We start from the raw sequence: 26359 nt of genomic DNA on the forward strand, positions 1-26359 counted from the left end.
AGGATGTGGTGGATTAGAAATGGTTCTGGACTTGGGGACTTGGTTTATTCAACTTTGGGCTTTGCCTCCAACGTGTTGGGTGGCTCTGGGAACTCATTTTCCCTCTCTGGACCTCAATTTTTTTATTTTTATTTTCGTAAAATGAAAGTTTTAGCTTAGATTATTTATATGGATTTTCCATTTATAGTTTATTTCATTTAAATTATTCAATAGCTCAATTTAGCACTTTATTAGCAACTGTCCAGAGTTGACAGGAATATTATTTTACATTTTAAATTCCCCATTACCTCTAAATAAACTATCGGTATCACTAAGCAGTTTTACTACTGATATAAAGTCCTTCAGGAGTAACTTTTTTTTTTTTTTTTTTTTTTGCGGTACGCGGGCCTCTCACTGTTGTGGCCTCTCCCGTTGCGGAGCACAGGCTCCGGACGCGCAGGCTCAGCGGCCATGGCTCACGGGCCCAGCCGCTCCGCGGCATGTGGGATCTTCCCGGACCGGGGCACGAACCCGCGTCCCCTGCATCGGCAGGCGGACTCTCAACCACTGCACCACCAGGGAAGCCCCAGGAGTAACTTTTGAAACAGACACTAAATAATGTATGTATTTACATACGTTACATCATGTATGTATTTCTTCCATAACAGTCAAGTGAGCACCTTCTGTGACCAGGCACTATGGCAGGCACCCAGATCTTGGAGAGCATATAGACCACAGTTTCTGCCCTCAAGGAGAAGGACATGGATTTTTTCGATGGAGCAAACTTTTCTTCAGTTAGTTTTGCAGTTCCTGTAAAGCTGATGGTAACCAACTGTGTCTCCGTTCCTGGGCACAGGCTTGCCACAGAGTGCGTGCAATTGAATCCTGGTAGGCATGTGTTCCTGGGAGCCGTGTGAGAGACTTATTATAAAAGTTGTCTCTACTGTAATTATGATTTCATTGACTGTGTTTGATACTATTTAATGCTTCCCTTTAAATAAAGATTTAAGAGTCACAAAATAATATATCCTCATAAAACGGCTCAGCCTGTCATATTATTCCATTTTATTACAAATGCCCAGTTTTCTAAAGAAATTGTAAAATTTTCATGTATTATTCCAAATATAGTCAGGACTGGATGGATAACAAGGATGATTCATTTACTGCATTCAAGGGGAAAAGATAATTGTTTCAGAAAATTGTCAAACTCATTGAAAAGTAGGTTTGTTTGGGATTCTAGGGTTCATCCATATTAGTGGTACCCAATAAGAAGATGTGGCAAGGAATATGCTTATTTGGGAAAAAATTCTTGATAGACGTGAACGCTGGTGTAGCAACACGTCAATATAAACGGTGAAGCCAGGAAAGAGACCCTTAGTAAATACGAAGGTCCTTCAGTGCAAAGTTGTCTTTAGAGACGAGAGAGCTTTAAAAGCAAAGTGTGATTTCTGTGGGGAGCATGTCAGGCAGGGGAAGGGAGAAGACTGTTGATTAAATTGTGCTTTGAGGGCTTCCCTGGTGGCGCAGTGGTTGAGAGTCCGCCTGCCGATGCAGGGGACGCGGGTTCGTGCCCCGGTCCGGGAAGATCCCACATGCCGCGGAGCGGCTGGGCCCGTGAGCCATGGCCACTGCGCCTGCGCGTCCGGAGCCTGTGCTCCGCAACGAGAGAAGCCACAACAGTGAGAGGCCCGCGTACCGCAAAAAAAAAAAAAAAAAAAATTGTGCTTTGAGGTCAGATGTGATGGTGGGGGACAATACATATGTTCCACAGATTTAAAAATTCCAATAGCATAGTTTTAGCTACCCAGAGATTCCAAGTTTATTCCCCCCTTGCTATGTAGTCAGGAACTGACAAAAGAGATAATTAGTTCCCCAAATCTCAGTATCTAGAGTCACTTTAGATAACCTTGACCAATGAAGGTGACTGTTTAGGTGAGGAAATAATCTGATCTGATCATCTCAATAACTCTACATTCAATGGCGTTTTGAGAAACTCTAACTCTGACCCTATGTTTGAGTTCTCTTGCCCTTCTAAATAGGAGTGTCTACTTTGCAAGAAGGGATTTAAGAAACAGCTTATCCAAATGATCAAAATAAGGCACTGTGCATAGCCTCTACATAAAAGCTAAGTGAGGTATACTTTCCATAAGATGGTATTTCATTTTTTTCTAGTGCTGCCCATTAAAAATGTATAAATCCCGGGGCTTCCCTAGTGGTGCAGTGGTTGAGAGTCCGCCTGCCAATGCAGGGGACACGGGTTCGTGCCCTGGTCCAGGAAGATCCCACATGCCGCAGAGCAGCTGGGCCCGTGAGCCATGGCCACTGAGCCTGCGCGTCCAGAGCCTGTGCTCCGCAACGGGAGAGGCCACAGCAGTGAGAGGCCCATGTACCGCAAAAAAAAAAAAAAAAAAAAAAAAAGTTTACCTCTTTACCATTCTATTGAAACATGGAAGAAGAAAGATATACTTCGTTACTTTGCCTACTATTCCCATTTTATGAAGAATCATGTGCTTTAAATAGATGTCAAACTTTTTAAACTCTAGTTGGTCTTTCCTATTGGAAATTTTAAACTGTGGGTTGAAATCGTGTTCTCTATAGCTTGCCTTAGGAAGCTCCTCTATGACCATAGATGGAGTCGTCCTTTACAAGGTCCCCTCTAAATAACAGTAATCAGTGTGGACTTGCCCCTCAATCCCTAAGCTCCTCCCACACCCTCTGTCACCAAGGCCTCCTCTCTCTTTCTGGACAAGCTGGTCTGCTCCAGGGCCTTCAATAACATCTGTACCCTCAGACCTAACTTTCCCTCCCCTTGCGCGGTCCCACAGTGTTTCCTGTTATTCTGACCTTGCCTTCCCCACAGGGCTCATCTCTATTTTATGCTATCTATTGTGAAAACAAGATCATCTTCCCAGAGAAAGCATCAGGCCCCACTCAAATCTGCTGTCATTGTGGAAAGAATCCCCAAGTCCTTGCTCCCCAAGGCACAGAGCCCACAGTTGTTGTAGCTTCTTTTTCTATTCACACTCCGCGCTGAATTAGTCACCAAATCCTGCCACATTTTTTTTTTAACAACAGAGATAAAATCGGTCTCTTTTTCTTCATTTTAATAGCTAAATCTCTGATTCAGGTTCTGTTTAAGTCACCCATAGTCTACTGTCACTGGTCTCTCTCCCTCTCTTCTCATCAATTCAAAATACAATGGTTAAAATCGTCTTCATCTCATTTGCTTTGACTAGATTTTTATTTTTTTTTCAGTTCAAAGGCTTAGAATCATAAAATAATAGAATTTTAAAGACAGAAAGGACCTTAAAAATCACCCAGTCCCCATTCTTTTATGGATGAGGGAATAGGTAGTGAAGAAGGCAAAACTGCCCAAGATGATACAAATTGTCTGAGCTGGAATTAGACCCAGGCTGCTGACGAAGGTGAGTTCCCTTTAACAGTCCACATTGCATCGTCCTCTGTGTGAACACTGAACCTTCCGCTCCTCCCAAATCCTGTGGACTGGGGTGTCTGTCTTTCTCACTGTACCTCACACACTTACAAATTTCTTTTACTCTAGTCAGGGAGAGCTGGTTTCCTCCTAAACTCTTTTACTCAATTTCCCCACTTTCATGGACTCACATATTATTTCTATCCAACTACTACAACACTTCCTTCCTCTGATTCAAAACTAACTTCAAATCTAATCTCCTCTAAGAAATGGCATGCTAGTGGTCACCCTCTCACCAAAATACTCAGCTTTCGTGTAAATTTTCTTCCTCAGCCTTCTCTCTAGCTTATTTGAATTCAATTCAACAAGAAGTTACCAGCACGTACTAGAAGCTGAGCAAAGTGAATAATCCCTTTGTCACTTAAAAAGCAGGGAAAAAACAACAACAACAATAAATGTAAACCAATCCAGAAATCATTTCAAACCCTCCACTAGCTTGGAAACATAGCTGAAGATCAGGGCTGTCATTCACAAAACACAGCCTAATTTTGTTCTGTTGTGATGCCTAGAAGAATCGTTTTCTCTTGGATCCATTTCGGTCTATTTGCAAGTGTTGCTATTAGGCTATGGAAGGGTTTCTAGGAAGGTCTAGCCATGGAAATCCTCATTATTTTTCCTTTGTTAATGATTACTGGTGTTATTGGAAAAATCATATCATCTTCTCGAACTGCCAATTTTCTCAAGAAATTTCACCCCTTGTCCTCAGAACAGATATAATACATTATAATACACTGCAAGGTGCTGCCCACTATTGCTTAATAAAATTGTGCCATTAGAAGTATTCTTTAAAATTAGTGAACTATTGCCTGGGGCTGGAAATATTTTTATTGTCTAAAGATTTTCTGTTGTAATGGAATTGGACTTATTCATAATATTTAAAGTTCTGAATTTGTTTAGTCACCAACTTGATGGGAAATGGGCAGGCGTTATTTATTTAGGGTGTGGGAGAGGCAAGCTTTTCTTCTGAGACCAAATTATTGGCAATTCTTTAATTAATCTAGTAGAAGATGAATTGAGATCGCAGGATATTAGTTCCTGCTGATACTCTAAAAACGTGACACTGTTACATCATAACTAATGCGCGAATCCCCAGGGACACAGCATCCTGAAAATGTTACCTTAAATGTGAGAGTACTCATTACTATGATGGAACCAAAGTATGGATTTGACTTATCTGCAGAGCTTTGAAACTGGGGCACTTTTTCGTCTGTGGGTTACGGCCCCATTTCTAGAAAAATCTATCTGGGCCTAAGGTAACCTAGCAAATCTTTCAAATGAAAGAGTCTTGTGGGAGGCAAGTTGTCATTTTCTGACATATTATTTAGGGCTCAGCTCGGGTTTCATTCTTTCTTCTTTCCCCACTTAAACCCCCTGCTCATTCGCCACAAGCGCCATTTTCTAATTAAGGCAAATGAAATTTGTAATGTGTAGAAGGGAGACATGACCCCCCCTTGTGAGCCAGCCTCGCTCTTTCCTGCACACCATTAAAAAATAGAATCCAGGGGTGGTTGTTGTTTTAATTGGTATCACTTTGTCTTTAGTGCAAAACACATGGCAATAATTTAGTGAACTTCAGTATTTCTCTTGTGGCAAATTGATAGCATAATTTTATTATGGGTGGAACAATGGCTTCTGGAAGCAGAGGAGATTCTCCCAGAACTACACATAACTCGGTTGACAAAACATAATGCTTGGAGAAGGTAATGAAAACAGAGCTGAGGCTCAGCAAGGACTAGGAGATTTCAGTTTCTCGCTCCTGTCAAAAGGCTCCTCAGTAAATCATACCTGAAGCTTATTTAATGTCAGAAGCCAATAAGCTGATAAAGTACATTGGGGTGCTCCCCTCAGAAAAGGCACACTGAGTCATGTGATCTCTGGTCCCTGGACCCGATGGGGTCATATAATCTGTCTGTGTATTTTAATAAGTAACCTATTAATGTTCTCTTTGGTGCTAATTATTTTACACTTCACTTGTTTCCTGTTTACTGACATTGCTTTAGCAATTTCACTCTGAAAAAATTACGAGGAAAGGGAATCCGGATGACTTTTACTATTCTATTCTACAGGGGTTTACTACTTTTCTCTTTAACATTCTTCTTCTATACCAGCCCAGGCCACCAAACACAAGCACAAAACACTGAATCCATGGGAACATTGTAGGATAACAGGAAACCTGCATATTTCGTAAAGCAAAGAGCCACACTGAGTCACACAGGTCCAAGACTATCAGTATTTAGTAACTCATAGCTAAGAAGGTATTTGGAGTTTACCCTATGGAACTTGGCTTCAGGTAACACAGGAAATCAAACAGCTGTGACCAAATTCCACTGTGCTACTTTCTACACAACTTTATGAAGAAGAAACTTGCTCATGGGCACTCAAAAATACCTATGCATCCTTCCAAGTGCAAAAACAAAACAGTGAGAACCAGATCCACAATTAAAAAAAAAAAAGACCACTCTGCCCAAATGAAATCCTTGTGCATTTCACTGCATACTTTGAGTATTCTCACCCATCAGACTACTGGAATCAGAGTCCTCTCTTTGGAAGAGGGTACTTTTCTGAATTTTAGAAAACATAGTGCAGAGACAAAGAAAGCTCCCACGTGTTTCATAATTTTTCAGTGAAATGATATTTAAAATCCAGGTTTAAAATACCTGACAGTTTAACCTTGAAATTACCAAAATTATCAGCCGGGTGAAAGTATGCTGATATCTGTGACCATCTCTGTGAAGGAGATCTATCAATTTTGATTGCTAGATCAATCAATAATGACAAAAGGAATCCTCTGGCCATCCTTCTTATGGTATAGGCTTAGTCAAGAATGACCGGGTCCTTCCTCAAGAACTGAGCTGAAACCATTAAGTCAAGATCATTGATGAGATTTTTCACTTGTGGGTCTTTGAGGTAGATTTGAATCCAGATCTTTGGGGATCTTTGGGGATTAATCCACTGCCCCACCACTCCCTTAGTAATCACTGCTAAAGTTTTTGTTTATCTAAAGTCTTTAAGGAAGTTTGGAACTCAAGAGGTCAACACTAAACAGCCTGAAACCTCAGCTCACAGGGACTTATCTAAAAGATAAGCTGTATCTAGAGACAGATGGGAAATCTCATATCTTTCAATGTTTACCTTGCAAGGGAAAAAGAGAAAGAACTCTGATGTGTTCCAACCTGAGTGCAGAATTAACAATTCTGACCAGGACAGGGAGTTACTGCAAATCTATCTTGAATGATCAGTCAGCAATAATGATTCTGATTCATGCACAAAAGACATGCAAACAAAAAACCCAGAAACAAGGTTTTCTATTATGATTACAATAAAACAATGAAGCAGGAAAAAGACGTGAAGAAAGCAAAATTTAAAAAAAGAAAAACTGTATGTATTTTCCTACCCAGATTGCTAACGATTTTGCAGATAAAAAATAATTTTCCTTGTTTCTAGAGAACAGAGGAAATAGTTCTGAAAGTCATGAATTGGATAGACTTTCTGGGCTAAGCACTGGGAGATGCCACCTAGCCGATGCTCGTTCTCTAATATTTGAAAAATCCAACACAATGAAAACAACAGTAGCAACAACAAAACAAGTCTTTTAGACTCCAGATCAAGAGGTTAATGGGACCTACATTTACTCATTAACGGAGCAAATTCTCAACTAAGTAATTTTTGGCAGGCTGCTCTCCAGTGAATGAATGCATGAATGAATGAGTGAAGTGAATTAGGACATGGCCTAAAGATGATTCATAAAATACTTATTTCTCTGAGAGTGAGTTTTTAGAATACATTTAAAAAACACTCTAGCCTGTGGGTAATGGAAGCAACGAGGAAAAACATTTACTGGAAATGGCAGCAACATGGTAAAAAGGACTGAGGACTCAGAACAAAGTCACAGCCACCAAGACTCTCATTTTTAAAGGTAAAAAAATTTAGGGAAAGTAAACAACTTGGTATTGGTATATTCTGATCTATCTTTTTACCTTCCTTTTAATAGCTTCTAATTTAAAGGTTCTGTGTCAACTTTCTATTTTCTGCATTCTAGAAACAAGTTAGAGGCTAATGGGAAGATTCCTTTCTATTAATTTTTTTAATACAGCTTTATTATCTGTGACTGGGGTTAGGAACATTTACTGAATCAGCAGCTATAATTCTGTAACATTTTCAATGAATTGTCTTCATTTTTTTCCTACTTAAAAATAAGTACATAGCAACTCAATATCATCCTACTTTAAAAACATGCAACTCGCTGAAATATAGACTTTTATTTCTGTGTCACTCTGAGAAACCATGTCAATCATGCCAACTGAGATGGATAAAGGACTTATTTAAACAAACTTTTGTCTCTCTTCCAAATACTGCTGTAATGAAGTATACAAGTAGGTAGAGCCTTGTGCCTAACCCAGGACTTGTCTGCGGAGTTTATTGTCTTTATCAATGAAAGAGAGGGGGCTAATTCTAAGAACCTTCAAATATCAAAAATAGTCTACATTTTTGGCTGAAATTCCCCCCCCCCCCGATATTTAGAGACTTTTGAAAACCGGTAAGGTTCAGCATGAGAAATTTTATCTTCAAAAAAGTTCCCATTTAAGTATTTTCTTTAAGGGGCATTTTTTGGAACCGTTTCAGAAACTTGTTGCATTCCTTTTTTGTTGTTTTGTGTTTTCTCTGTAGCACTGTACTTTCCTCTAAACGAGGAACTCTTTTTCTCCCCTTATTGGCATTCCAACCCAGCAAAGAAATATGCATCCTGAGATAATGCTGCCAGCTTGCTATGAAAACCATATTTCATTCTTTCTTTGCAGAGCAAAAGGGAAAAGCACAAAGGAGCTGGTATAATTGAATGTAAAGGATTGCAGCAAACCTCCCCTTTGAGTCCCCTCGCTGGCATCCCCTTCCTTTATTTCCCCCTCCACTCCTTTTGTTTACCACTTTTAAAAGGCTCTTGCTGAGCCTGAGCCGCTTGCCCAAATTTGGACTGAATCTCAATTTCTGGAAATGGTACTCCCATCTCTACAAGATAGAAGGTGTCTAGAAATGCTGGTGTGACATGGCAATGGATCGGAGGCACAGCTGCCTAGGTACAATAGATGTCTTCAATTTTCAGATCAGTGTGGGAATGTCAGGAATCTGCTACAGAAAGTAACACAGGCAAATACTGTAATAGTCCCTCTAATTCAAAATTGGCATGCTACGGGTTGATGCCCTGGTCACCTCCAGTTCCATTTGCTGTAGACAGAGCAAAGTGAAATCCATTTAAATTTCCGGGCAATCCCTCTGGTTAAACATTAATCACATGTATTTTTCTTTTCCTGTCTTTTAATCTCTCTTACCACCTCCCTTTGGTTTTCCTCTCAGAAACAACTGCAGGTTCCCAAGGAATGATAATACGACCATGGAGACAGAGTGAGTGGAAGCTGGGTAGAGCTGGAAAGAGACTGGAAACCCTACTGCTGACACCAACTCAGCTCTTTCACCCCAGGAGCGACTGTCGGGAAGAAAACGCTCTGGTTTTAGCAAAAGACCTCATGAGGCTTTTTGGCATTGCATCTCTGGCATCTCTGCCTCCTTCCCTGGTCACTGATTTCTCTGGCATAGGAGGCCATGTGAAAGAGAAGCATTTCACCTCAAGCTCACCAACGTGGAGTGCAAAAGCACTCCTTTTTGCCTTCCTTTCCTCAGCATCGGCAGTTTCAGCACATTAAATGCTGACAATGAATCTAGCACCTGGCAAATCTGACTTGAGATTCAAATGGATTTTTATTCAGAAACATAGATGTTACTTGGAAATAATCAGCGAAGACGGCAGCTCTGTGTTTAACAAATGGCTGTGGTGGAAACTGCTGAGCAGAGAGAGGCTGTTTGGTCCAGCCAGCTCGTTCCCTTAGGTTTATCTCAACTCCACCTCCTTGGTCTATCACTCTCTCCTTCAATCCTTTTTCTCTTGAGATAAAAGTGTCCAGCTGTCTCTGTGCCTCATTTAGATTTCCTGCACCACTGGCCAATCGTTCCATATGTTTGCTACAAAATTATTTTCCTCAATTCCCAGCTTACTTGTGATGTCCTAATATTACAACGTATTTCCTGGTGTCTGCTCTCCTTGCCGGGGAGTGACAACATACATACCTTTGAAAATGACTTGTCTTTGCTGTAAAGAAGTGCAACCTCTTTTACCGCTAACCCAGCCTCCTACTCATTTAATTAGGCTTCGAATTGGGCTTGGGGATTCACTGACAGAGGGTCTGACATTGACCCTGTCTTCAAACCCACCTAGAACACTATTATTGCCCTTTTAAGTGTAAGCGGCAAAGGAAAGCATCTGGGCACCCACATCTCTCTGGACTGATGGATTCCTGAGGAAAATGATTGCTTTCCTGAGGCTATCACTCTGTTCCTGTCCATATTTTAATCAAGGCTGGGAAGGTCTTCTAACAGAACTGCCTTTTATTTTCAGAGTACTCTTAACTTATATGTTTGCACACACAAATTCTTCTGTCCCCTCATCTTTCCATATCGCACATAAGAAAACCAAGTCACCTGGGTAGTTAATGAGCCTTCCTAAAGGGAAAAACTGATTCCCAAGATAACTTTTCCGGCACAGGTTTTTTTTGTTTTTTTTTTTGGCATTGCTGATATCTTAGTTCCCCGACCAGGGATCGAACCTGGGCCCCCTGCAGTGAAAGCGCAGAGTCCTAACCACTGGACCGCCAGGGAATTCCCCTGGCACAGTTCTCAGTCCGAATTGAGCAAGCTCTTATCTAGTCTAGAAAAATTTGTCCACGTGGTCAAACTGAAATAGGTAAAACAAAACTGTCGCTTCCCATAAGGAAGTTCCACAAAGTGGATGTCTGATTATTAAAAGCTGTTGTAGCAAGAAAGATTGTTTTAAGACCATTGATGGAAAGGTGGGGCAAGCAGGATGAAGATATTTTATATCTTCGGTTTGAGAGGCCGTACAAGGACACTGAAATCTATTACACAAAGGAACTCTCTGAGCTACCTTCAAGTGGAAAGTTCTTCGAAATTTCAGTTTCATGCATTTTTACGCGGGCCCTGGAGACAGCCTCCTATCAAGAAAGTTAAGTCCTTTATTCCTAGTATACCTGTTTTCTGTCAATAAGTCACCCTATGGACTTTGCTTGTTGGTATATAGATAAGGATACAGTTACTGCAGTGACATGAGTTTTTAAAAGTACGGTATTTCTTCCTTTTAAAATTAAACCTGGAAATAGGAACTTAAAAGTTAATATTATAGTTCTTATATAGCATTGAGGAAAGTTACATGAGAACATGGAAATGTTATGATTTTTCTCATAGTATTTTTAGCTTAAGGAGTTTTAATCGTCGAAGTTGACTTTACTATATTTCAATGATTACTATTGTCAAAGATGTATGAATGCATCCCAACAAATTATTCAAGCAAGAATTTCCTCATTAAAAAAAATAATTTTCAAAAAAATCTTTTGTCAATGAATGCGTGTAAGCATGCCTCCTGAGGAAATACCAGACATTAATACCCAAGACTTTCCTTCAAAATGTCTAACCTTCACAGCTATTTGAAGCCACTTACCTCCTAGGGTTCCCTAATCTTACCTCCCTGGCATCAAAGAACTACAAAAAAAAAGGATCATCTAAGAAACTACAAAAGTCTAGCTTTGTTTAATATAGAAGCTATGCACAGTGAGTTGTCTGCTCTCAAATTTTATCGCCCCTTAAATATAGGTCTATTTCCTCCTGAAAGAAATCTCCATTCCAGTTTGTAAGCGATTTAATGATGTTTTCATTGATATCATTGTATGAAATCATCATAATTCTCTCTCATTTTTACAATTATGTACTTTTAACTATTTTAACAACAGACAGCCTCTATGGTGCGTGTCAGCACTACGCTGAGTACTTAGCATGCAGTATTTCTCTGAAATGTTACAACTATATAAGATATAAATGACTATTGTCCCCATTTTACAGATGAGGAAAGGAAGGCTTAAAAGGGTTAAGTAATTTGCTGAAGGTCAAACATCTGACGAATGGTGGAACCAGGATTTTTAGCCTCCCAGGGTCTGGTTCCGGAGCCTAAGTGCTCACCTAGCACGCTATATTACCCTCCAAGATTTAATCAATATTCAAAGTACACCATGTTTGCTTCTCCATGGTGAGGAGGTTATTCAGGGTGAGGATATTCATTTCCTTGCTTTTCTTCTCTCCTAATGCACACACTTTGATGATTTCACAGCTGATGTGACTCTCCCCCAACTGAACAGCCTAGAAAGCCAGTCTCACTACTTGTGATTACCTTTGTCAGCGAAGTGCATACACTGAAGATCTGGTTATCATCATTTTTTTTAAAGTCTTAATCAGGTTATTGATTATTTATGGACTTCTGAGGGCTAACTGTAGGAAAAAATGACTTAGTGTCATAGATTCCACTCTTTTCCTGAAATCACATTATGATTTGGTAGTATCATCACTTTTTGCACACTCCCTACTGTAAATACATGGGAAAAGCCCATTGAGATTATTTCTAACACTGGCTGCTAAGATAAAATAATCTTTAATTCCCTGAATTATCTCCTAAACTTCCTTTTTGCTTATTTGTTCTGAAATTACTGACTGATCTTAACAGGTCTGTTTTTACTGCTTATTGCTCTCATCAAGTGCGTGAAGCCATGTTCCACTGCTTATTACTACAGACGTTATTTTACAGCAATACTTAACTACCCTGACCTTGCTTGGCCTTTCTATTTTAAGAGGTAAGTGAGAAGCAGAACTGAAACAGCAAGTCTTCCATGATTTTCTGATGTGGATGCTTTCTATACTATTCTAATTCTTTGAGTATGGACATAACAGCCCACAAGTCTAAAGTCCTGGCCTCAATCAGAGAAGCGGGTATCATTTCCTAGCAGAGCTGACTAAATGAGGTTTAGGAACTGCTCTCTGATCCCTGCTTTTTTTTTTTTTTTTTTTTTGCTGAGAGCTCTCAGGGCCTGGAGAAATAGTTTATAGCCTACTCTTCTCATCTCTTTTAGTTATCACTTGGCACTTAAGAACAGTGATTATGAAGCCTTTTGAAATTAGTCTGGATAGCTTTCTCTGTTTTGAAGATGATATCATCAAGACATCGGTCAGTTTCAGAATATACTGCACAGTAGCTGGTATTCTCTTTTAAATTTCTTTTTGAAATCCACCAAAATTCAGTCCCTGTGTGAAATTCCTGGTAGTCTTTTAAAAGTATTTTCTGTGTTATCCTCATGAGTCACACCTTATTATCAAAGTTACGGTAGCTGTTAACTAAGAATTGGACCTAAGGGCAGGATTAGAGGGTTTTTCAGAAGGAACTGTGAAAATTAGGGAGATGGAATTATTTTGTAAAGACGTAGGTGTCAACACTGATGCCATATTATGGAAAGTATGCGGTGTGATAGACTGTCACATCCTAACCCTTGGCATCCTGCGGCAAACACGGCTCAAATAATAGAGAAACAAGAAACCTAAGCTATCACACGACAGAACTCCTCCTCCATGCCCTGGGGCTCAATGGAATTCAGAAAATAAGGGTGCTCTCTCCAAGTTCCAAGCAGGTGTCTAATTGTGAGAAACACTCATCTTTAGATACGACTGTAGCATCTTCACTCTTCAAGTGTAATGACTACATCAAAAAGTACAGGTAGGGCTTCCCTGGTGGCACAGTGGTTGAGTCCGCCTGCTGATGCAGGGGACACGGGTTCATGCCCCGGTCCGGGAAGATCCCACGTGCCGCGGAGCGGCTGAGCCCGTGAGACACAACTACTGAGCCTGCGCGTCCGGAGCCTGTGCTCCGCAGCGGGAGAGGCCACAACAGGGAGAGGCCCGTGTACCGCAAAAAAAAAAAAAAAAAAAAAAAGGACAGGTAGTGGATGACAGGGAACAGCACTTTCAAAAAGAGCAAAGATCAAAGGTCAAAGTCAAATATCAATGTAGAAATATTTCATTTTTCCCAAGACTCCCATCACAACCACCCTCAACTTGCCGCAAATTTATAAACATTATGATCTTAAAGCAACATTCACTGCTTCAAGGACCACTGTATATAACGGAGCTCGGTTTGACAATCAGTATGATATAAAATAACATGCAGGGCAAATAAGTCTTCTACCATCAACAAAGAATGTATTTACTTTATTGTTTTAGACTACTGATAGCTTGTGCTAGAAACATAAATGAGAATATATATACGTTGACATGTGTGTATCTATTCTATGAGGCTCATATCAACGTATAACCACATACACATCCCTGTCTGGAGATTACAGCCTTTATTCCAAGTTTTTGGTCTAAAGGGTATCTTTAAATGTACATAGTTCCAATCTTTAGAAGAAAATTAAAGTGAATTCAAGTCTGTATTGTCTATCCTTTCTTTCTGCCTTTCTTTTCAGGTTAGCAGTTTATTTCTGCATTAATCACCCTGACAGAAGCAAGGCAACTCAATTTTCTGCTTCTGTAGGTAGGCACATCACTTTCTGTACAGCACTAGGCATGAAAAGGGCTGCAGCTAAGCTTTGGTTACTGGTGTAATTGAAATGCTATCCACACTATAGGGTGCATTAAAGTCAGATAACGGCAGTTCCTGTGGCCAATTTAAGTAGCTTGACTTCCCTGGGAAAAAAAAAATTGCCTGACAGATAAGGCAGACAAACTGGCTAATTCTCCAAGCATGTCTCTCATTGTGATCCTAGAAAAATGAGAAAAAAATGAATCACAGAACCACAAAATCAATTGACCCTCGGGTAGCTCATCAGGCAGCGAGCCTGATAAACCTAAAAGCTTTGTTAATGTCTGCCTGCCTGTATCCCACAGATAGAGCACTTTGTAAATGAACCTGCTTTGATAAATATATTAAGGAAAGCTGTGAATAAAGGCAGAGACTTCTCATTTGTAAATACAACCTCTGCTACATGGAATTAGAATGATAAAATGGAGTTCCATGTAATTAAGTTTGTATAAGGCCTGAAATCCGTGCAAATACTTTCCCTGAATTTTGAAAGAGAACTGTCAGTTCAATTAATCTGAACATCACCCCAAGAATGTACCGAACAAAATTAAGCTGCTGATAAAACCTGGGCCAGTATTTTGATAAGTAATTCCTATATCATTTCTTGGCCACTGTGATCATTTTATTTAATCCTCTGCCCCTCCTTTTCCTCAGCTACCCTCTAAGCCACATACAAAGAGTGATGGCCCATGCACCTCCACGGGAGTAGTCAGCCAAATGGCAAAGCTAAAAATGGGGAGATCTTTTTTTTATTTTTTACCCTGTGTTCAAAAAAAAAAAATTAGGGTAAATAAAATTCTCCTAGGAGATGCTACAGAGCTTGCATCTTCATCAGCCTAGAAAACCTAGATTAAAGAAACCTTCCGAGAACTGATAACTCCACGTGAGGACTGCACCAAAATACCCAGCGTGACTATTTTCAACGGGAATGACCTGAACTGAATTTGCCCTGTTCAAGTCGAGAATTTTAAAGCATCAGAGATGGGGAAAGTGAGGCAGAGAGGAAGAGCAGAGAGGAGAAAAGAAAAGAAAGAGGCAGAGAGAAAGAGAAGAAGGATACATCTTACCAAAACCATTTACCTAGTTACCTCTTCCTCTCCCTGTGCACTACGTTCACACGTCAAGGTAGAAACACAGAAGTTATCCTCCTCAATTTCATTTGTTTCAGAAACAAAAAAAGAAGACAATGATTGAGAAATCTTACTTTAGCCACGGGAGAAAGACATTGATTTTGGGGTCACTCACCAGTTGTTTACTTGGAGAATTGTAAGTCCTGTGTCTTGAGCTAACTGTTTCTTCTGCTCTTCGGAAGGGTACGGATGCTAATGAAAACACAAATGTTTTGAAAGATGTATCAGAAGTTAAGAAAGAGTCACTTACGTCTAAGAATGAAACCACCGTTTGTGATTTCTTTAGTCTATGGCTTGATTTTCCTAATCACAGCTTTTTAATCATGTGGGGGGGAAAAATGTGGGCAGAGACAAGAATCCAAAAACCTGCTTGTGCAGCCCCGTTCCTGCCACACTGTGGAGGCCAGTAGCACAGAGCACGGCAGCATTGCAGGTATTCAGTTTCTTCCATCAGTCAGGGACGCACAGCACTTTGGCGATGGGTCAGAAATTTGGTTGGCTACAATCACTTCAGTTACACTAAGGGAACGTCTTGCGGGCCCATTTTACTTTACTTCTTGGAAAACCTCTGTGCAGCCTTTCTCCTATATTATCTTTGTGAGATGGCTCAATAAAATCATTATTTCCTAGTTAATCTAAGATTATTGATAGTCAGTTTGGAAAGTAAGATCGTCCATAATCACAACTATTCTTCGAAGCCATGGCTACCACTTCAGTTACCGCAGAGTTTACTGACAGTTGTTTATGTTGACTCCTTTAAGGGACAGTGGAAGATTCTTTCATTTTTACTGGTTGCTGCTCTGGGTTAAGAGGGTCGCACAAAGTGACCACCCATCACAAGGAATCAATTATGTGCAATACAGACATTTTACATTTTACCCTAAAGTGTGGCAATAAGAGAATGAAGCCATAGGTTTCGGTGTTTTTTAATTCTTTACTTCCCATCACAACTCACCAACATTTATAACAAACCATCCTCCCATCAGCAAACCACTTTCCTCTCTCATTCTGAAATCAAAGATTGTTACTGTAGAATTGTACATTTACTTTGAGACACTGTACTGGCATGTACATAATTATAAAACATGTCTGTTAAATAGGTCTCTGCTCTAAATTCACTGGTTTTCTTAAACAGAAAAGTAAACTTTTATAAAGCATGTCAAAGTCGTTCCTAAACGAGAAAGCCTTTAGTAATAAATATTTCCCATCAACGTTATTAAAGGCTGACATTAGGAACAACAAAGTATTCCATTCAGAGCTTTCTAATCATTCCAGTGTTTGAGAGAGTGAATGTTTTTCAATCATCTAAGATTTTATTCTTCAGGTATTTCATCTTCTATAATAGCATACATTATCCAAAACGTGTGCAATTACTTATTAGCAAACCCAAATGCCATTAGGTTAAACAAAACCCCCTGTATTGCAAAAGGGGTTAACTAGATTTGTATTAATATAGAAGCCAGGCTTTTAATATTCTGCAAATGTTAACAAAGAAAGATGATAATGTTGAGTTAATATGGGTTAAGCATAAAATGAAAATAAATTTTTCTGATTGCGAGGTGTTGACATTTTTTTGGCTAGGGCCTCCAGCCTGTTCCTGAAAGCTGTGTAATTACAGAAGGCTTTTCCCCTCCTTCCCCCTCCTGCTTCGAGCCTACCCACATTAGTAATGACCCCTTCACTGCTTCAAAAACCACTAATGGTCTTCAGCATGGGCAAGAAAAATGAACAGGATAAATTGGAATCCACAGTCAGTAATTTGCATCCTATGAGGCTGCTTTGGCCACTCACACTCATTCCTGGCCATCAATCGTTGCCTGTCAGGTGCTGCACTCTGCCACCATGACAAATACTCCTCCTAACACTCTGATTCGTCCAAACAATGTAATTGTCCTCTATTCTCCTTTTGGTAATGGAGATAATGAATGACTGCACAAACAAGAAGGATTGCTTATCACAGATGCTGGGGTGGCTTCAAACTGGAAAAGGCCTAGGGTACAAATTTTAATTGACTGAAAACACTGGTTGGAGGGAAAATGACCAAAAAGATCCCCAAATCCTTCTTGTTGTGGTATTTTCCTGAAAAATTCAAGGGTGGAGCACCCTTTGACTTTTTATTCCTCTAAGACGTTGAAAGCCTAGGTTTCTAGGTGATGTGCCCAATGGAAATCAATTCTGCAAATAACAAAAATGAAAATAAAGACTCATCACGACGATGTATAGATCTGCATTGGTAATGTCATCCAGTATGCTGTTTCTTCATGCAGTGGGTTTTTTTTTTTTTTTTTTTTTGGTGTGCTCAGTCTTGTTCACTATTATGATGCATTTGCCCAAGACAGTTCCGACAAAATGTGGGTTGTGGTGTGTGTGTGTGTGAGGGAGACAGGCAGAGACACATACAACCATATATACACACACACACACAGAGAAGGTTTAGATGAAATAGAGGTTTAGGATGTTAAGCTAGTAGAAGACTAGAAAGGGGAAGTTAGTGTAGAGTCAATTCCTTCAAGCAGGACTGTACATTCAGATTGAGTAACAAGAATTCTTCCCAGTGTTTTATTAGAAATTAAGTCAAATGACCACAAAATTACATAAACAGTGCATTTTATCTTGGGAATCCCTGAACTGTACTTTCACTATGAAAGCAGTTGCAAATTCCATCCACAATCATTAAAATAATTGGGACTTTACCAAAATTCACCTTGCGCAGATGGCTTTTTTTTTTTTAATTAATAGGGAAGACCATAATAACTTTCACTTATTTAAATAACGTTCTGTGGTTTTTGAACATTCATGATTCTATGCCCCTTTTATACAGGGAGTGGACTGTTTATCTGAAAGTGTTCTGGCAGTTGGCCACTGTATTTCTAAAATTAAAAAAGGAATGGAAAACAATCAGCTTTCAGAGGAATTGGAACCATGGCAATGTGTTTTGGATTAATTTACAAATATATGTATATATTTAAGGCCAAACTGTGGAACTAGAGAATTTCTACTACATGATCTATCATAGGCATTCTTCTACTTTATTAGAACAGACATCATATTGAAATAATAAACACGGGAAGCCTTCACTTCTTCTTTGATGTATATTGCTAAATGTCTGACTGGCTCAAATTTAAAATAAACTTTGGTATGTTTGCACTTGAAAACTGGAAGTAGACCACAAGCAATAATTTGTTGTCAGTTTCTATATTCTTGGACTGAGGCTATAGTTTAGTCTGTTCACTGATGGGGGCCAACCCACCCTGGTCCAGCGGCTCAGAGGTGGCTCAACTTACTCATAAGAACACACATTGTAACATAATAGCGATGATGATGATTCCCTTCATCAAGAAAGAACCAGCATAGGTCAAAGTTTTTCACATCCCCAAATAATTTAAAGCCACTGTTGAAGAGAAGTGAATCACAAATATCCTCTTACTTTGAATATCAACTGACAACTGTTCAAAAAGTTAGTAAGACACGTATGGCTCATGACTCAACGTAGACAGAAAATATTTTTTTAATTGCCTTTTTTCTAAAGACTCATTCGAAAGTGAGATATTACCTGTATTCCAGATACTGACCTTAGACTCTTTTTTTTTTTTTTTCTCATCCCTTTGGGGTTAAACTGGTTTATCAAGTACATGCAAACAGATCTACAGTATTCTTAGAATGTATCAGTGAAACAGTTTTTAGGTGAAATCACTTAATGATAATTTTCTTTTGTGGTTAATCCCTCTTCATTTTTGTCCAAACTGGAACCAATTTATCATAATCTTTATTCCACGTTGAAAGGATTTATACGGATGTTTTAGAATACTTCAAGTGATATTTCTAATCATCTCATGAATTAGAAGTACACAGTAAATGAAAAAGGTAGTTTTTGCAAGGCTAAAAAATTGGAAACAACCTATCTGTCAAATGGATCATAGTTAAATAAAATGGGAGATTCTCATGAAAAGGTTTTCCCCACATACTGTTGCATGACAAAAGTAAACTGTAGAACAACATGTATTACCAATTTTTGTAAAATAGATAAACAGCTAAAAATTAATTAATTAAATGCACACATATCTATGCTTGTCATGCAAGGAAAACATCTGGAAAAACACACACACCCCGTGCTCTGTACAACTTCATGTTGTATAGGGCATGGGGTGCAGGCTTTTACTTTCTGTTTATATACTCCTAGGTTGTCTGCATGTTTACTGCTGCAAACAATTTTTTAAAATCCAATATTAATTTTAAAGTAATATTAATTTATTATAATTATAATTAATTTATACACTCCATATTTTTTTAAAAACATAGCAATTTAACTTTTTATACAATTAGATATTCTCTTCTGTTATGGTAACTTTTTCACTGGATACTTTTAAAAGCAGGACACCTTGAGAATTAGTTCTTAAGGTTACTTTCCTACCCTATGAGTTCGACTCACTGGTCTATAAAGTTTACTAGATGAGGGCTTCTGTGGTGGCACAGTGGTTGAGAGTACGCCTGCTAATGCAGGGGACACAGGTTCGTGCCCCAGTCCGGGAGAATCCCACGTGCCGTGGAGTGGCTGGGCCCGTGAGCCATGGCCGCTGAGCCTGCGCATCCGGAGCCTGTGCTCCGCAATGGGAGAGGCCACAGCAGTGAGAGTCCCAAGTACACCAAAAAAAAAAAAAAAAGTTTACTAGATGAGCTCTTGAAAGAACAATGTGCAATTTGTCAAATTTCTTCTGTAATGATGTAATATAGCCTTTGAGACAAATGATCAAGTAACTTGTTGGGCAGGTTCTTAGTTTCAGCAAATACTTGGAACTTGGTCATCATAATCACCACTTCCTTTTCCTCAATCCACCCCTAAGATACGACTTATTTTATAGAGTTAATTCAGGTGACCTTGAGTTTGATGATGCCACTTGTAGATGAAACCCTCTAAGCAATTTCTCTAATATGGACAATGAAACAGCATTGGGTAAATATCACTTATTGCTCTGGGACCAGGCTTATTGAACTGGTACAAATAGATGGTGCTAAAGGCCTAACCCTTGAAAAAAATCAATGCATTTTCATAGAATGTCAAACTTATTCAGTGGCCATTAATTTAACACCTTTTCTTATGTAAACAGAAATTCTGATGCCATGATTAGAATGTATACTGCAAATGAAATGTGAAAATAAAATTGGAAACAAGATATTTGCTTCCCACTAAATTCACATAGTGAGGGCTTCCCTGGTGGCGCAGTGGTTAAGAATCTGCCTGCCAAGGCAGGGGACACGGGTTCGATCCCTGGTCCGGGAAGATCCCACATGCGGCGGAGCAACTAAGCCCATGCGCCACAGCTACTGAGCCTGCACTCTAAAGCCCGCGAGCCCCAGCTACTGAAGCCTGCGTGCGTAGAGCCCGTGCTCCGCAACAAGAGAAGCCACCTCAATGAGAAACCCGCACATTGCAACTTAGAGCAGTCTCCGCTCGCCGCAGCTAGAGAAAGCCCGAGTGCAGCAACAAAGACCCAACGCAGCCAAAAATAACTAAATAAAATAAATGAATTTATAAAAAAAAAAAATTCACATAGTGATTTACTTGGTATTTGTAATTTTTAGCCCTTCATTGTCCTGTCTTATTTTCACACCTTGTCTTTATTAAGTATAACTTTCTGAGAGTAAAGCCTTAGGTTTTTAAAATTTTTTTATTTCTCCCCCAACTCTGTCTCAGTGTCTTTAAAGATCTGTAGAGGGCTTCCCTGGTGGCGCAGTGGTTGAGAGTCCGCCTGCCGATGCAGGGGACACCGGTTCGTGCCCCGGTCCAGGAAGATCCCACATGCCGCGGAGCGGCTGGGCCCGTGAGCCATGGCCGCTGAGCCTGCGCGTCCGGAGCCTGTGCTCCGCAACGGGAGAGGCCACAACAGTGAGAGGCCCGCGTACCGCAAAAAAAAAAAAAAAAAAAAAATCTGTAGAAAGAGTGAAAAAAAATAGACGTTAAGTTCTCATTCAAGCTTTGTCAGTAGTTCTGCCACCTTGAACAAGACCGTGCCTGGGACTTAGTCTCTGTAATAGTAAAATGAGGTTAACAAAGCTATACGTGGTTTATAAAATATTTATGGAGATTATAATAATAAAGTTTGTGATGGTTAGTTCTGAACCTCACTGACTCTCTCACTCCCTCTCCCCCCCCCCCCCCACACCCTCTCCTCTCAAGTTGTCTGAGCTTCTAATCACTACCTCAGGATGCAGGAGCAACCTGCAACCCTTTGCTCTTCCACTGCCAAGCTAACGTCGGGTTTCTACCAGAAGCACTTCTACATGAAACGTGATGCATCTCCTGCTTTGTGTTACTATTTGTAAATCTGCATTTTCTGGGTGTCTTATCCTTGTCCTAGTTCTTGAGGTCAGAACCACAAAACATTAGAGCTAAAGAAGTCTTTAAACAGAACCCTGTCTTGCGACCTAATTTATGTAGATGAAGAAACCAAGACGCAATGGCTTAATTAACACTCCAGGTCATAGAAACAGGCAGTGGTAAGGCTGGGATAACCACCCACTCTACTGATATTTAGTGGAGGACTTTCCCATTCTAACATTGAAGTTTTTTTACTGAAGTACCTTTTCTTTTGGTAAATGTCCCTTGATTTTTTTTTTTTTTTTTTTTTTGGCGGTACGCGGGCCTCTCACTGTTGTGGCCTCTCCCGTTGCGGAGCACAGGCTCCGGACGCGCAGGCTCAGCGGCCATGGCTCACAGGCCCAGCCGCTCTGCGGCATGTGGGATCCTCCAGGACCGGGGCACGAACCCGTGTCCCCTGCATCGGCAGGCGGACTCTCAACCACTGCGCCACCAGGGAAGCCCAAAAGTGCCTTGATTTTACTTCAGGGATGTACTCAGGGCTTAGCCAATCAACATAGTTAATCATTCTGGCTGCTCTCAAGATGGAACCCAAGTTAGGTTAATGGGAGTCAGTAGGACTGTCAGTCAAAGGTGTTCTCTTTTCACTGGGGTTACTAAGTCAGTAGAATTTGTGCCTGGAGTTGTTGATGGCCATTATTGCCACCAAATGGACAGAGCCTGATTGAGAATGAAGCCCACACAGACAAAAGCAGAGCCAGTAGCTATAAAGAACAGACTTGTGCACATTTCTGCCCTTGGATCCAGCTTTATCTAAATCCAGCCGCCCTTTACCTTTCGGCTACTTGAGCCAACTTATTAGTGCTGACTAATACATACAGCACAATTCAGATTATCAGAAAATTTCTCAGTTTACTCCATATTCCCCTCCAGCTTAAAATGATCGTTTATTTTTCTTAAAAAAAGAGAAGGATGGTGAGGAAAAGGAGGGAGGCAGGGTGGGGGGAAGAAGAAGAGGCAAACCATTTTGCTTTAATCTAGATTCTGATCAAACATGGCAAAAATCTTGAGGATTTGGGATTTTTTAAAAAGTTGATCCGAGTTGTGATCCTAATAGATTAAAAAATCACCTAACTTGGAAGACAGAGGTTTAAGCATGCAATGTATATGGAACTGTGAAAATTTTATATCTTTTTTCTAATTCGAAACCCAAAGTATAAGGTAGACTTTTTATAATGACCATAGGGAGAGTAAATTTCAGTATGCTTCTTCGCGTCAAGTTGAAACTCTTAAGGGGGATGCATATAAATTTGCTCATTGAAATACCTGAGAAACACACTTAGACGCAAAAACCGTACAGAAACCCAAGGCTGTGATCATGAAAAAATGACACAAGAACCGTTGCAATCGTCTGGCTAATTTAGCATTATTTGATTTAAGTAAAATTCCCAGCTGCTGAAGGAGTGCGTATTTCAAATGTGTGATCACAACATTCCCTTCCATTTCCATGATGCTGGCTTGTCCATCGTGGTCAGTCCAACACCGGGTCCAGCAGAAAATCCTCACTAGCCTGGACTAGTCACCTTCCTCCAAAATTCCTCCTCTCTTGTGTTTTTATTCACTTCACATTATCTTTTATGTATATATGTGTCCTTGTGTTATAGCCCTCGCTGCACTGCAATTCATTTGAGGACAGAGTTCAAGCCTTTCACCTTGAACCCTCTACAGCAGGGGTCCTCAACCCCCGGGCCGCGGACTGGTACTGGACCAGTACCCTGTTAGGAACTGGGTCGCACAACAGGAGGTGAGCGGGGAACAAGCGAGCAAAGCTTCATCTGCCGCTCCCCGTGGCTTGCATTACTGCCTGAACCATCGCCCCCATTGCTCGCATTACTGCCTGAACTATCCCACAGCCTCCGCCTGCCTGCCCCCTTCCACCGCGGTGGAAAAACTGTCTTCCACCAAACAGGTCCCTGGTGCCAAAAAGGTTGGGGACTGCTGCTCTACAGCACTTAGAATGTTTCCTACAGAGTAGGTACTCAGTACATACTTGTTTGTGAGTACATTATTTCTTAAATTGACACTGTTTTCCATCAGGAAGGACTGACAGTGCCACATATATGATGCATAAAAACCCAGATAAATATGGGGAGATTCAGAGCGTCATTTGACTGTTTTACTGACACAGTATTTGGATATTTGAAAACATCTACTGAATTTTTCACTTTTCATCCAGATGTTTGGTGTCATGGAAACCCAGATTCTAGATTTAAATTAGCTGGGTTTTTTTAATGCCAGATGTATATTTGGGAGGCAGAAAATGTGGCTATTTCAGGAGATTCATTTCCATTTGAGTTCACGTGGAAGTAAACAGATTACATGATAATAATCACATCTTTTAAAATTCAGAAAATGTTGGAGAGATTTTTAATAATAGTCAGATCCTAAGAGATTAACATGTTTGGTTGATATTTAGAGCCACGGTAGGAAGGCCTCATTAAAAAGAGCAAAGAGAAAAGCACACGCTCCTTTGTAGATAAGCTGAAGGAATACTGAATGAGCCTAATGGATTATCATACAGAGATTTTAAGAACAGTTATTAAATTATTATTATCAAGATATAGATAAAACAGAAAAATGGAGAAGGAATTTTTCATGAAACCAAGGTTAATGACTGAAAGGAAAAAAGCGTCTTAGGACTAAGAAGAAACACTTCGTGCATCTGCAAAGGGAAATGTTACATCTACCTACTGCAATGGTACAAAGGGAATTCATACCGGCAGGAGTGATACAATTAAAAGACGGTCAGAAACCATCAACACTCATTTGACTTCTAAACTTCCAAAGAGACGTAAAAAAATATATTAGAAAAACACATTTGCAGATCGGAGTCAGAATTTTAAGTGCAATGAATCTAATTATTTTCCCATTGACTGAGATTTTAAAGCTGAGCACAGTCTTATTTTGAAAATAACAGCAATATATTCCTAAGGCTAGAGAAAGATAATTTTTATTTAACATTTGTTAGGACGCTCCCATGAGCTGCTTGGCCATGCGTGTTATGCTGCCTACATGGCTAATGGGTAATCTTACCAAATGAGCCAAAGGCCACAAATAAGGCCTTGACTCATTTAACAATCATTTCACATTTCCACACTATGACCAAATTAATATTTTATGGGGCTACTCAGTTCTACAGCCAGACCACTTTTCCAAAAAATTGAATTTTGTGCTTATTTATTTTATGGACCATTTGTTGCAATAGATTTTTCAAACAGGTTTAGGGAAAAAAAAAAAAAGAAAAAAAAAAACAGGTTTAGGCTATTTAGATTTTTCAGTGTACTGCAAAAGCAAAACTTACAGACTCAGAGTTTTAGACCTAGGAAGGACATCAGAAGTCATGTAACACAAACTTTCTCATTTTATGTCTAGTAAAACTAAGGCTGGGCTTCCCTGGTGGCGCAGTGGTGGAGAGTCTGCCTGCCAATGCAGGAGACACGGGTTCGTGCCCCGGTCCGGGAAGATCCCACATGCCGCAGAGCGGATGGGCCCGTGAGCCATGGCCGCTGAGCCTGCGCGTCCAGAGCCTGTGCTCCGCAACGGGAGAGGCCACAACAGTGAGAGGCCTGCGTACCGCAAACAAACAAACAAAAACAAACACACAAACAAAAAAAAGCTAAGGCTGACTGAAACAAAGTGGCTTGCCCCAAACTTTGTTGGCCTCCTCCTTTTTAAAAGATGTCCCTGACTTCCCCAGAAAGAACAAGTTTCACACTCATATAATCTCAAAGAATATTTCTTACGGAACATGTTATTTCTACCTAGGAATTATGGATACCAGTAGCCAGATTTTATCCTGTAAGTTACTTACTATCCATATCCTATATATTCCTATGTCACCCTATATTTCTTCATTTGCCACACTGCATTGCAAATACTTGCTTATTTGTCAATCTCGCCTATTGGACTCTGCTCCTTGAGAGCAGGGACTGGCTATCCATATTTTACTTCCAGAATCTAGTTCACTGCCTAGCATGCAAAAGGTATCAGTTAGTGCATGTTGAATTAATCAAGTTTGCGAATGGAAATAAGTGAAATGTTTGCATCCGAAAAATACTATTCTGAAACGAGAGAAAGGGAAGTCGGTTGAGGTGAAAACTAGATACCAAATGAGAAGGGAAATTTAAGGAAGGAGACACTTAACAAGGCAGATAATACCAACCTCTCTCCCACACTGAATATGAAATAGTGAAAATCAGCTCTTGTTTAAAACAAGAGTATAACTTTATATATGTAGAGAACCAAGTGGAAATTGGCAAATTCAGACGGTAACACTAAGAAGCTGTGGAAAAGAAGTAAGTGTATGGGACTTTTAATTAACATTTAATTATTTCTTGTCAAAAAGGCTAAGCAGTTGCTTTAAAGTTATATAATGTCCAGACAATTGACATACTTGTATCTAGTCTTATGACAACAACCCTACTGAACAGGTCCAGACACAGTGGCATAAGGGACTGAATTAGAAGGAAATAAGTTTAGCTATTAATCCATTACATTTCTTTAATAACCTGAAAAACGTCTGGATAGAAAATTGTGGGGTATCGGTGCTTTGTGTCCACCTAGAGGAGTGGGATAGGGAGAGTAGGAGGGAGACACAAGAGGGAGGAGATATGGGGATATATGTATATGCATAGCTGATCCACTTTGTCATACAGGAGAAATTAACACACCATTGTAAAGCAATTATACTCCAACAAAGATGCTAAAAAAATTGTGTGGTAAATATTAAAGAATTATTAAACAAGTTTACAAGAAGTAATAAACAATTCCAGTATGTTCAGTCTAATTTCATCTGCATGGACCATGCTATAAATAATTTTGTCTGATTCCCTTAACAATGCACTGAAAGTCTAACTTGA

At 39.9% G+C, this 26359-nt stretch overlaps 1 protein-coding gene across 8 annotated transcripts in view; it reads right to left on the bottom strand.

Moving 5' to 3' along the window:
* MEIS2 (Meis homeobox 2) overlaps window positions 1-26359 on the bottom strand; it is a 200754-nt gene that overhangs the window by 44398 nt on the left and 129997 nt on the right. For all 8 annotated transcript variants that reach the window (XM_067742421.1, XM_067742415.1, XM_067742417.1 and 5 more), the window contains one exon: window positions 15240-15316. In XM_067742421.1, coding sequence (XP_067598522.1) covers window positions 15240-15316 — 77 coding nt within the window. The remainder of the gene's footprint in view (window positions 1-15239; window positions 15317-26359) is intronic.

The sequence above is a fragment of the Pseudorca crassidens genome, chromosome 1 (assembly GCF_039906515.1).
Source record: "Pseudorca crassidens isolate mPseCra1 chromosome 1, mPseCra1.hap1, whole genome shotgun sequence".
NCBI lineage: Eukaryota > Metazoa > Chordata > Mammalia > Artiodactyla > Delphinidae > Pseudorca > Pseudorca crassidens.